The 14208-nt window shown below is 26.7% G+C and overlaps 2 protein-coding genes across 11 annotated transcripts in view; one reads left to right on the forward strand and one right to left on the reverse strand.

Annotated features, from left to right (window-relative positions):
- Positions 1-4858, forward strand: part of LOC118067151 (phosphatase and actin regulator 2) — an 83037-nt gene extending 78179 nt beyond the window's left edge. For all 10 annotated transcript variants that reach the window (XM_035083747.1, XM_035083748.1, XM_035083749.1 and 7 more), the window contains 3 exons: positions 43-146; positions 361-533; positions 855-4858. In XM_035083747.1, the coding sequence (XP_034939638.1) occupies positions 43-146; positions 361-533; positions 855-870 (293 nt within the window). In that variant the 3' untranslated portion in view covers positions 871-4858. The remainder of the gene's footprint in view (positions 1-42; positions 147-360; positions 534-854) is intronic.
- Positions 4859-5298: 440 nt separating this feature from the next.
- Positions 5299-14208, reverse strand: part of S6KL (S6 Kinase Like) — a 28349-nt gene continuing 19439 nt past the window's right edge. Inside the window, 2 exon segments of the mRNA XM_035083751.1 lie at positions 5299-5657; positions 5756-5977. Coding sequence (XP_034939642.1) covers positions 5535-5657; positions 5756-5977 — 345 coding nt within the window. The 3' untranslated portion in view covers positions 5299-5534.

Here is a 14208-nt window from a genome sequence, read left to right on the forward strand (position 1 = left end):
CTAGTAGAAGAAGACCACCTAATGATGAGACTATTTTTTCAGAACAAAGCCCAGCGGAAGAGAAAAAACAAAAAGAAGAAAAGAAAAGATACCTTTTACGCAAACTTAGCTTTCGACCTACTGTAGAAGAATTAAAAGAAAAGAAGGTATTTTTCAACTTATTTTTCTTGCTTGCTTTAACCAGTTTTACTACTTCAGTTTTTTTTTTCTTATTTTTTAATTATTTTTTTTTTGGCAATCAATTGTTTTCATTTAATTACATGGTTTAATTTTTTTTTAATTGTAGTTTTAATTTTTGCAATTTTGTTTATTTTTGTGACGCGTCCAGTGAACTCAATTACACAAAAAATTATTTTATAGATCATCAGGTTCAATGATTATATTGAAGTGACCCAGGCACACGATTATGACAGAAGAGCTGATAAACCATGGACACGACTTACACCAAAAGATAAAGCAGCTATACGAAAGGAATTAAACGAATTCAAAACGTCGGAAATGGCTGTTCATGAAGATAGCCGACACCTCACTAGGTAAAATCTTCAAAATAATTTGATAATTTTAAAGAAAAGTTTTTAAAAATAATACAATATTTTATCGTCGGACATTGCTAACATTTTACTAGTATTTAAATTAATTTTTCTAAATAAAATTTAGATAAATGAAAATGAATAATTGTTGTGATATGAGTGCATTGAATTGCTTTTTACAACTGATAAAAAAGTAAACAATAATAATAATAATTAATTAATTTCATTTTTTAATTATTAGTTATTATTATATCTTAGTCTTTAAGTATTTTAAAAACTAAGAAAGTATTATACTAATAAATGTATTATTTGGTACTGTTGCAGATTCCATAGACCATGACAATCGCAATGTGTAGAGGTGCTAGAGTGTAGTGCGGGTATTATTGATGCGTTGTGGTATCGTAAAAGCATTGACTGGTACAGCAACTCGCGGTTGATATGAAAGAATTTGTTTCTTTTTTTGACATTGTAAATTATTATAATTACAAAAATTACTGTGGAGAAATATTCGAAGACACTCTTTTGTAGTACTATGTCTATGAAGGAGAAAATTGTGATAGGGTGATCGTACCTTGTGTGTATAAAGGTTCATGGTGGATCACTCGACAATTATTTTCAAGGCTCGTACACTCAACAATGCACGTACACACGTGTACTCGACTAGTTTAAAAGATTCATCGGCTACAAAAGGAAGACAAGCACTTCTCTTCATTTCAATTATTCTTCATCATCTACATCAACTTTTTTATTATGTCTACCAACATCAACAACACTATTGTATTGAAGCATCTATCACAACCATTTCAATTCAATTATCACTAGAAAACAAGCATTATAAAAAATTTTGTCAAATTGATGAAAAAAAAAATATATACATACTATATGAGAATTAGCACAGGCGCATTGAAACTTCGATAAGAAACGAAAGAAATGTCAAATAGTCGAGTTCGCGTGCAAAGAAAAATAATTACTCATAAAACACCATTTTAATGATCAAGCTAGCTAATAGGTGTTACCTGACGATGAAACAAATAAATATAAGAAAATGTAATAATTATTTTAAACAAAGAATAATTTTTTTCATGTTAGATTCGTTCATGAAGAAAATGGTTACCGTTAATCGTTTTACTAATTGACATTAAAACCATATTTATTATGATCATTATTATTGAATATTTTTAAACAATAAAATAATCATTATTGTTATATATATATCATTATTATTAGGTTTAATTGTTCATTAATTTTAGAAAGATACTATGTTAATACTCCATAAATAATTAAGAAACTCGTGATTACTACCTATATCGTAGTATATTTTTTTACAGAAATTTAATTATAATTTTTTTATTTATATCTTTGGGTAACACCATTATTCATGAGCTATCTTGAGCAGTTAATTGTTAAGATGATTAATTGAATGAAAAAAAAATTAATAAATATTATATATTAAAACGAAGATAAAAAACAATGCATTGTGCAATGAAAATTTGTACAGAAATATCAGTAATTAATAAGTGTAATGTTATGGAATGTCGATATAATTATAATTAATAATTGTTATATTTTATCACTTCTTATTAACCAATAATTACTATAAATATTATTTTAATATTATGTTTTGTAATTAATCAATTGATTAAATGATTAGTTAATTAACCAACAGTATCATCAATCATCTACTATCAATAATAATGTTCATCTCATTGAAAAAACGTGCTCGATATTTTTCATGAAAATATTTACAACTAATAACTGAGTAATAATTAAACAAATTAAACAAAATGTTGCTTGACGTTAAAATGTCAAAATCAGCAGTGTTATTATTGTAGTTATAGTTAATAAGAAAAAAAAACAATAATAACGGCGTTAATTTAATTAAATAGTAAAAACAAAGAATTGAGTGAAATAATAATCAATCAATGAAATTCAATTAAATTTAAACAAGTAGCACAGTGTCTCATATACAACGAGGCATGTTTATTATTATAAAAAAAAAACTAAATAAATTAACTAAACGCTTTCTTCGTGCAACCATCAATTTATTATTCTGCAAATGATCTTTGGACGTGAGCTTCTATTACCAAATTAAATTAGATTAATTGCCTTAATTCCAGTAAACTTATATAATGAATTATTCATGCAATACAGTTGTTAGGGAATTGGAAACGAATGAATAAAATGGATAATATGAAATAGGATGGACAAATTGGTAAAGTTACAGAAGTGTATTGTTATTGAAGTTTTTGTTTGAAGAATACATTAAGATGAATGATTCAACAGAGCAACAAATGTTAGTTAGTATTTTCTATTAAATTAAAATACACAAACACAAGGAATTTTATAATCACTTTCCTTCATGAATAAATAGACTAAATTATCAATAGAATTTGTCAATTCTGTATTCAAGTTTTTCTTCATTGAACTTATTCATTTTTCCACTCTGGAACGAATAAAATTTCTACTTTATAACTTCGTAATTTAAAGCCAACTACTTGCTCTGATAAAACGAATGGTTAATCAATAAATAAAACTTTGATGCAAATAAAGCTTTGTATGATAAATAGATTAATTGTTCCGTACAATTGTTCAATACGTTTACAAAGAAATGCTCTCGTTCCATTGGTCAAATGTTCGACTACCGTGTAGTCGATTACTTTTCATATATGGTTGCGTTTTCTTTGAGAAAATCAGTAGGATATAAAATTGATTATAAAGAAATGAACAAATGAAACATAAGGGTCTCATGAATTTAAAATTTGCCATCGAAATGGTATTTAAATGGATAGAAAAAATACTTTGATATTGTAATTGATAAGTCGAAAAGTGCACAAAAGCTTTATCGATTTATGAAACGTATACATATATAAATATAATAAATTAAAATTTATAAATAGAGCAATTAAATAAATTCTTTGTAAATATATAAATATAAATAACAACAATAATGATTCTGAAAAAAATTAACAGAACAAAACGCAATAAAAGTTTCGTTGAATGCTATAATTGCAAATGATAAAACAATTTAAATTCTTACAAGATATTAATTTTAATTATTAGATAAACAAAAATTATTATGGAACCCTTTTCCCTTTAAGAAAATAAGTCAAACACACAATAATCGCAACTTAATAGTTATCAAAGCATGAATAGATATATTATATAATAGAAAATGTGCAATCACAGCATTAAAGTTGGTATTTTATGTACAAAAGACGAGAAGACTCAAGTATTGAATTAAAAAAGTATGAAAAAATTGAGAAATTCTTTAAAAAACTTTTAGCGAATTATCATTCTTTTGAAAAACAAAAAAAAACAGCATTTGAGAAGGTTTTAAGAACAGAATAGCTTACAAATTGCTCGCAAAACATTCTTATTTAATTTAACATAATTATTAAATTTTGAATGACTCCAATCAAATTTAAAAATATGAGGTTTTTTAAGTTCACTTTAACTATTTCATAAATTGAAACTCTATTAACACTTGAGTTTTCTGGTTATTTTTTATTTTACTGAAACAGTGATATGTATCATCAATTAAGTAAATTCGAGAATTATAGTCAAATTTTTTGTCAAATAATTACGGGATAAAACAAGTACTGAAAAGATTTCAGAATATTAATAACTGAGTGTTATTCAAATGTTTATAATATGGACGGACATTTTATGTATAGAATCTACTGTGAACAGTAAAAAAACATTCAACAAATTAGATAATTATTAGAATCAATTAGTAAAAAAAAGTACTTGATAACGAGCAGTCTTGTATTATACAAATTTACTGAATAAATTTAATGAAGTTTTTAAAAACAAAAAAAATGTAACTCTATTCACATTGAATTAAATAATAAAAATTTATATGATGTAATGGAGACTTCTGCCAAAATATTTTTACTTTTCAGAGTGATAAATTTCGCATGATGATGATTGGTGAATAAATCTTTATAATAGAGTTTAAGGATATAAGTATTAAAAAAACCAATATCCTCTTTTAGTAATATTCCATGTCTTAATTCATTTCATGTTCAACATTGATCTGTTACGATTGTTCATTAGATTACTTTGATAACTATTTTACTATAAACTTTTCCTAAAAATGAATAAAACAATACTACCAATCATATTGTGAACACAATGGTTAACTTAATAATAGAACAAATGATGAACTCTTCTACTGTAATATTTATTTTGTACAATGTAACTTTTAACAGGCTCATTTCCAAAGTTTCTTGTACGTCTCAGAGAATGCAAATCTTTTGGAAAGAGAATGATGCTGTATTGGAAAATTTTTTTTTTCATATAAAAATAAAAAAATGTATATAAATATTGTAATTGTATCGTAAACCTGAATATAATTGCACCTTATCCTTAATGAAAAATAAGAATACATAAATAAAAAAAATGAATTAATAAGAGGACGACTTAGGCCGCCAGTATGAGAAATGAAAGACAGAAAATAGAAGAGTATAGTCGAACAAATATAATAATAAATTAATTGTAAAGGATACAGTAAAAAAATAATTAATAATCAATGAAATATAACATTGATGATAAAAAAATAAGGTGAGATCATTTCCTCAAGTTGATATCGAAAGAGAAGACTTTCGATTTTAAGACAAACAATTGATTAACTTTTTTTATTTGTTATTAGTTTTTATGCACTATCGACTATTGCAATTAATTAATTGTATTATTAATTATTATTAATGAAAAACACTGTAACAAACAAAATACTGTTAACTATTCTTAAAAAAAAATAAAACTTTTGTAAACTGAAAAACTAAATTGAAGTTTGATTTATTCTTTTTGCTTCCCAAAAATTTTTCTATCCATTCCTAATATTATTCAACAATAGAATCATCTGAAATTAATGTTCGATGCCACTTCTATACAAATAAATGTTACATTTATATTTATAGTAATACTTATTATACAATTATTATATTATTAAATTAATAATGAGGTCAGGTAATATCACTGTCATGAAGAATTCTTCGTCAGTTATTAATTAATATTTGTGTCAATACTATTGGCTATTGAGTCGAAACTTTTGAAAATATTATTATAGTCAGTCTTCGGAAGTAGAGGTTCACCACTTTTTCGACCCAACAATCGAAACGGTGAATTCTGCAAAAAAATTTTTATAATTATTATCATATAACATTCTATCGATTTTTTATTATCCATTAAATTATATCTATTCAAGAGGAAAAAAAAATACAAACCTCTTTTAGCATATAACTTTGAATATCAACTCCAAAATAAAAAGCAGTTCGTTGCATAGCTTGGACCGATTTTAATCTTGTTCGTGGATCATATTGAAGCAATTTGTGTAATAAATCTTTCGCTGCATTGGATATTTCAATTCCTTCTGGTAGAGTTCCTGGAGGAATAGATTTTCCATCCACTTCTTGCATAATTCCATTTTCAGTCAAAGTTATTGGATACTGCAAAAAATGGTAACATTTTAAATCTTGTTTTCTACTTGAAAGTAAGTTTATTATATTTCATGCTTTATCTTAGATAAATCCAGATAAAAAATTGTTTTAAGAATTCATCATGTAGAATAAGATAAAGATACTTTGTAAACCCTGTTTTTTAAAAATAGTATTTCTTATTAAGAACCTAATAGATATTTTATGATTTGTAACTATAAAAAATATATTGCGCCAATATGTTTTGTTAAAATTAGTTATTATCTGAATTTATATTACAATATAATGTTAAAAACCCCTTAAAAATTCATGTTGTAAATACTGTTTATGCACGAAATTATTTTTCAAGTTTACTAACAAACTAATGAATAATCAATGATGACAATAAAACTACATTCTATATAAAATAATCGTTCATCTTTAAAATAAATACGCCGTGAATGTTTCGCAATGATATTTTATTCTCACTGAATGGTTATATGTGAATAGCATTCAAAACTCACTGGCAGTTTAATTGATAAAATGAGTCACATTTACAGAGAAATCAAAAAGACGAAATAGCTCGACAACAAAATTTATTGAACTACAAGAAATCAGTGGATACTTTTTTTACCATTTTTTTGTTTTATTTTAAATAAAATATTTTGATTTACTAAAAACTCTTCTTGAAAGTACTTGTCAAGCTGTACTTGAAAAAGGAAGAAATTAACTTAAAAAAGTGTCGTTTTTACTTTGTAAAAATAAAACTTTCTCTTCAAACTCTAAATTTTTTAGGGTAAATGTTCTGATACTTGAAAAGTTATTATATACTTCAAAAACAATTCAAGCTTCAGATGATTATTTTATAAATAAGTTTACTTTATGCAATAAGAAAAATAATTATTATGAAAAATTTGCTTGAGTATATTAAATAGCATAAAAAAATTTCAATTTCTTTACTATTCAATTAATTTATGTATTTGATATGATGCAATAGACATTCTTCAGAGCGAAATAATTACGAATATAATTCTTTATAAAGGTGATAGCTTAAGGTAGAGCTAGAAAATAGCTAGCTCATCAAAACTAAAAGAATTTTAAAAGTTTTATTTTGGAAAAAATAATAACTTAGATAAGATCAGGTGTTTAATAATATATTTCTAATGATCAGCAACAAAATGAAGGTAAGATAAATAGATATGGTGTAAATTAATGCAAAACAGGTGTCTAGTCTGGACACTGACCTTGACCGAGACTCGTAACGGTACGTAGAAAGGATTAATATTACGTGATCAAAGATAGAATGATTTTTATCTTATTTAGCTGATGAAAAGTTTCAATTCTGATCAGAAATATTAGTAGCAGACATTTTTTATCACAATGTAAAAACATATTTTAAATTGAAAGAATACAAGAGTGATGAAAAAATAAAAAGAAAAACGGAGGATTAAATAAAATTTATTATGTAAAAGCTCCTTAGATGAAAAAGATTATACTTCATGCACCTATCCTTTTAGTATTCAACGACTCAATTCTTTAAAGATGAGAGTTGATCTTCTTGAGACATGGAAAATGTTTAAATAAAGGAATCATGTCTTTTAGATTTTTTATTTCAATTTTTTCCTTTTTTTTGTTCAACAAACTTTAAACTTCACTTTCAAGTGGAAACTGAAGAGTTCAAACGAAGCCGTCCAAGCCAACGCTAATATAAGTACAGATAAATCTAAATATAAGAAATATCTGAATGTTAGTTATTAAAGCTAACATCATTGTTAAGTACAAATTTCAATATTACTGAGAATGTAAAACATACTTGCGATGATTTTTGAATAAAAATAACTGATTGTTTGACCAGATATAATATTTTAATATATGTAGATGAATATGCAGAACAATTGTAGATGGATAAATCATTTTGTTCAGTTTAAAAATAATTTATCTCAAGGATTATTATATTTATTTATAATGATGATCAATTACTCTGAGTACATCATCACAAGAGTTACTGGAGTAGAACAAAATTTTCTGGATTTTTATAAATTATTTGCTTGAAATCAAATTGAAGTTTTGTTTGAAAAATGTAAATAATACTTAATAAGTAACAATTAGCAATAAAAAATACTGTAGCATGTTGTGTTTATAAAGAGTAAGTTTCAATGAACTTTTTTAACTTATTTAACTCTGAAAAAAAAAAATAAGCAACATATCATTATAGCCTTAATATTAGTTTTTGCTTCTAAAAGCATCCACTAGGATATGAAATTAATTATTTATCATGAAATTAAATTGCAATCCTATTTTTGATCACTTGCATTATTTTATGCTTCATATATTTCAGTTAAAAAAGAATACAAGTATCATTATCTGTATTTATGTTATTACCCAATTATTAGCAGATAATAAATACGGATTAAATCTTGCTTGAGCTTTTATTAGCAGATAAAAATGACTACCCAGCAAATCTGTGTACAAATACCTTCCATGTAAATGTATTTTTAGAACGTTTCTCTATATTTTTACCATTAATTTTATTTTCATCTCGGAAATATAACCTAAAAATAATTTTATTCCCAAGACAATAAAAATAAGAATAAAGCTATAAAGTATAAAAGATATTCAATAAATAAAAATTCCACGTTTGATACCAAATCAGATAGTTGTTTTTTAATCCATTAGTAAGCACAAAATAAGAATGAAAAACAAAAAAAAATACCAACTAGATAATAATCAGCAAAGTGTGAGTGTGATTGTGACCGAGATATTACGTCAAGTTGTTTTGTGGATTCTTTACAAGGACTCGAAACCGATGAGGTCTTTGATATCAAGATGAAGAGTCGGCATGAGAAGCAACTTGTTATTGATGCCAGAAATAGAACACTGGTGGATGTCAATGTACTCACGGGAAAACAAGTCTGGACACCTGTAAAACTATTTTTATCGTTATTGCTCAGCTAATTTAAACATACACAAGTTGAATGTTACAATTAATTCTCGCGAGGATTCTCGAGAGCTCGAGGGATATCTCAAGCAATGAATATGCATGAAGGAGGCAAAGGGCGACGTCTATCTTTGCTGTTTCCTCTTTATTCCGTGACATCCGCTCTCGACGATCTGCCATTTGTCAGTGTAATCAAACGTTTCTTTTCTATTGGAAGAGATCACATCATCATACACGTTATACTGTGTTAACTTCTCTTTAACTTTACTTAACCACAAAACACGCAACCAACTGGAAAGTTGTTCCTTGTCTAACGAACCCTCATGCGAACTTCACGGATCCGTGACTTTGCCCTTGTGTTTTTTTATGTGTTCCGGCTTTTGAAAGCACCCTTGCCAACTTTATAACCACACAAATATACACACAACACCTACGCCATCATTTTTCGTTATGCATGTGCAGAAAGAAGGTTATTTATGCTAAAGCATCACGAAATATTTACATTTAATATCATTATGATAATTGATTTTAAATAATTATGAGAAACTCTTTTTTTTTGTATTCATTTTTTTCAAATAAAATATTTGCAACATTTTAAATATAAAAGATACTAAAAGGTAATACTTAGTTTAATTAAATTTTATTTTATTTAAGGAAATTGATATTGATGGAAGATATTTTTTGATTATAATAAATGAGAATAAATTAAAAGATCAAGCTACAAATAATCTTTTTTTTTTTTTAGTTTTCAGATATTATATTTATAATTCCACTCTTCTGTCATTTAAAATACTGAAACGATTTCATCTCTATGAATATGATAATGAGGTTAAAATTGATCAAATAGAAGTGGACTAATCCTATGTTTGATATCTCTTCGAGTAACTATATTTCTCAAAATAAAATATATTGAAGTAATTAATTGATTTTAGATAGTTACTCAACATTATTACGTGAAACTGAACAAATAAATAATTATAATGAAGTTAAAAAAAAATAATAGAAAATAATTGGACATGAATAAAATGATTCAATAAGAATTTCTAATTAACTCGGATAATTTTTGTCCTATTAAAAATAAACAGAAGCTCTCATGAAAATTTATACTCGCGGTAATTATGATAAATAATGTTAATTAATGATGAATTTTTGGCATTCATTACACGAAAAAATAATTAATTTTCAACCGTGCAAATTTTTTTAACACGAACACTGACAAAATTATGTTCTTGGATTAAGAATAATTCTATTTTTGATCATAATATTCTTAAATAAAACAATAATTAACGATATAATACAATAAATTAAATAGTATAAAAATTTGTTCAAATTAAATAACATTTAAGGTTAGAGGAACACAAACCATATTTATACAAAAAAAAATTTACTAAAAATATCTACATTATACTGAAATCAGTAGATTAATATTACATACTCCGAAAGTAAAATTTAATCGATCGAATATAAATTTTTTATTGATGGAGAAATTTATTTCATTTGTTATATTAACATACCTTTGATTTAAAAGAAAGAAGGTGTCTATATATTCGTTGGCTTGAAAAGTACAAGTTACTTATAATGAAGGTAAATTTGACTGACTATTTTTCTCCATGTATTATTGTTTTATTTAAAAATATTTTGATCAAGAATGAAATGATTCCTAATCCCAGAATATCGTTTCGTCAATGTAAACTGAATGAATGTTGCTAACATAAATACAAATAGGTATTTTCGATACGTATTCTACATGATCATAATAATAATAAAAAAAAGTTCAATTTCAACCAAATAGATCTAGCACATATTAAGAATGCGGAAATATCACCTTGTCAGATAATATTAAATAGGTATAAAATTTAGCTACCCGAAGATATAAAAAATCATAAGCAAAACTGGTTGCTAATGTTTGTAGCCAGTATTAGCTGACTTGGCCATTAGAAGACAGAATAAGGGTACTCCTCATGGCGCCAGGAATAATCTTACAAGGAGCCTTGTATTAGATGCACGTATAATCTTCTCTCACGGCTCCAAGACTATTTATAAACCAGTACCCGATTGCGTGCCTCGACTCGTCCGGTCGGTATTTACAATAAGTCGCTTGAATGTAAGTTAATAATAAAAAGAAACTGATTGCTTCCGTTTCTTTCGCATTTTCTATCCATATTTTACATTATAATTTCTACATTACCCTTTCAGCAGTGATATTTGTAGCTTATTAAATATGGAATTAAGAATAGATATTACTTGCTTTTATTTTACATGTTTCGCACTATTTAGCAATTAGAGTTGATATTATAGCTGATTAACTAACAACATGTAATTGCTTCTGGATACTTGACATGAATTAGTACTCACAAAATCACTTGTGAATCTGATAAAACGATGTAAGGTTGATTAGCCAGTAAACTAATGATAGCTAATGAATGAACAACTTTTTTGTTTGTTAAGTAACAAATTCAAAATGTAGATTAATTGAATGTCACTATAGACTTTAATTGAAATTAAATTATTAATGAATTGGTGTTTATTTACCAAGTTGAACAGTCAAATCACTGGGCGAATAATTCTAAAATTTGTTTTTACGTAATTAATGAATCTGAATAAAATAACCCAAAAGTTATTCTTTCAAATTGTTATTAAATTTTAATTATTCATATGTTAACTTTGCTTCGATTAACAAAAGTATAGCAGAATAGATCAATTTTCAAAGATACACCTTTAAATATTAGCTTTTTGTAATTTTAGTTTAAAATAAAGTAACAAGTCAGTAAGAATTAAATAGCGTTTAAACTTGGAACAGAAATAGTAAATTCATTGAAAGATTCTTTGAAACAACAACACCTGATGGATTCAATGTAGCTATAGTAACAACTACCTTGCTCTACCAGAGCTACAGGTACTCACGTACTGTAGAAAATAGTCAGGATTTATAAATAGATTGACTCTGGTGCTTGCAAGGACTGTACAGAGAAGAAAACTGCACATGCAAGTAAAATATCAATTTTTTCAATTTACCTGGCTACACGTATTTGATAGAAGGACTTTGACGAGTTAAGCTAATAGAAGAAGAAGAAATAAGAAAAAACGAAAATGACGAGAAGAAAAAAGAATTGAAAGAAGAAGAAAATGATAATGATGATGATGAGACGATGATGATGGTGATGATGAAGGAAAGAAGAAGTCGACAATCAGACGCCAAGTTTGTAGTTTTGTTATGTGCTTCTACTTCTACTTCTTTATGACTCTGAGAAGCTTCAATAAATTATCTGGAACATCTGGTTTACCTTGTGAAAAATTTTCTTGCTTTTTAAAGAGCACTTATAGGACCTTATTTTTTTTTAAATAAAACCTTTTACGAATAAACTCAAGCTATGATTTGTAACGTAACAAATTACAAGAATAAAAAAGCTTCATCTTTAGAATTTTTTCCTAATTTAGAATTTTATCACAATAATAAAAAATGTCATAAATTATTTTTTTTTCTTCAAGATAGTAATACTGAGTCCATGGACTTGAGATTTAATTTTAGACTCCAGACTCCCTAGAGCTGAATAAAGGAACGAGTAGTTGAATGCTTCAACCTCATAATTTCAGAAAAGAGATGAACAAGTTGGAGTATCGTTTTCATTGATAGTCACCACATTCTTGGAAGAGACAAATCTTGATGACCCAGGTCAGGGTAGACTAAAAGAAGTCCCACTTCGATTGCATGAAGCATCTCAATTTCCAGTTATTACATAATAGGTTTAGTGTTATTTTTATTCTTTTCTCACGATTAAATTGTTGGCTCGATACAGAAGTTGCTGCATTTCAGCAATAATTACTCACCAAAATTATTCCTGTAACCTTTTATAAAAATTTAATTGGCTAAACATAACTTACAAAGAAGTGATTGAGCAAACTTGATAGTTGAATAAATGATCAAACATACCTAGAGGTTGATGAATATTGGAAATTCTTTTTTTTGTAATTTATCTTTAAGTTTGTTTTATATATTATATTTATAAATAATCAAGACTTGAAAAATCACAGGGATTGTAAAGAAAGATTTAACTCAATCTCCTTAAAAAATGATGACATTTTAGCTACTTTCTTGTTACAGTCCTTGCAGTATATCACTATCTGCATAAAATATTAGCAGAATAGTTTGCTATGTTTTTCTTTTTTTTTTTTAAATCTCTGAGGTCTTAAATCTTGTTAGGTTTTAGTCTCTAAAAAGATTTTAAATTATATTCGCTGACAAATGATGCTCTAGCGAGTTTGGAGATGTATTTCTAGCTATTGGCTCGTTAGCAGCTTTGCTGCAGGCACATATATGATGTGTTGTTCTGTTTGTTTCTTTTCTCAAGCATGATCAGAGGGGGAGTAAATTTCTTATTTTTATTTTTTTCTCTTGTCTTTCTGGCTCCTCGATCAGCGAGAACCGCGTGTCTACCGTATTGGGATTCGCGTGCAATGTGGTTGCTTTCGCAAAAAGTTAAACCTGCTCCACTGCTTACTGGTTGCTCGATTCCTCGTCGTTTAGGTTTTTTTTCTCTCTCCCTAGGGATTTAGAAACGTGAGGAGTCCTGTTCACGAGGCATAACCGTGCCAGAGACCGAGCGTCCGTCGACTCGAAAAATATAGAAGAACTGAAGGTCGAAAAGTATAAGAATGAACATGGAGAATCCTTAGGATTTATGATTACGAGAGCAGTGGCCATAAGTGGCCTATTAATGATCTAATAAATAAAGCCACAGGGAGGCTAACTTGAATTTTATATGCATCTCTCAGGCGTAACGAAAAAGAGGAAACATATGGAAAACTTGCTTTTCATATTCATTACATGGACGAATGATTGAAAGACGTGTCCTAAGATTCAGTTGTGTTGATAAATAATCAGTAACTCTACATCAATTGTATTCATTTGTTGAAATAAATTGATGGTATAATTATTATTTCAACCCTTATAGTGATTTTTTTGTAAATGAATATTTTATATTAATAATTTCTAAGAAACTTAATTATCAAAATGCGCATAAACATTTCTGTGGAAAGATGAGGAATATAAATCAGTTACATAACTTTGGCAATAAATATGTTGAATTTTACAACTATTTAGTTTTCGAGGGAAAAACAGAATTCTAATTAAATGAATATTTTGCTTGTAGATTATATTATTTTTTTAGCCTTGATTATTTAAAACTTTATATATTTTATGTGGTTTAATGTAAAGCTTTATCGCTATTGGAATAAAGCTCATGAATTAGCAGCATACAAATTTATATATAAAATATTTTATAATTTTTTATAATGCATTCTTCACTTGTATGACAAGAATATAAAT

The sequence above is a fragment of the Chelonus insularis genome, unplaced genomic scaffold (assembly GCF_013357705.1).
Source record: "Chelonus insularis isolate UGA/USDA-ARS -01 unplaced genomic scaffold, ASM1335770v1 contig_369_pilon, whole genome shotgun sequence".
In the NCBI taxonomy this organism is placed as follows: domain Eukaryota; kingdom Metazoa; phylum Arthropoda; class Insecta; order Hymenoptera; family Braconidae; genus Chelonus; species Chelonus insularis.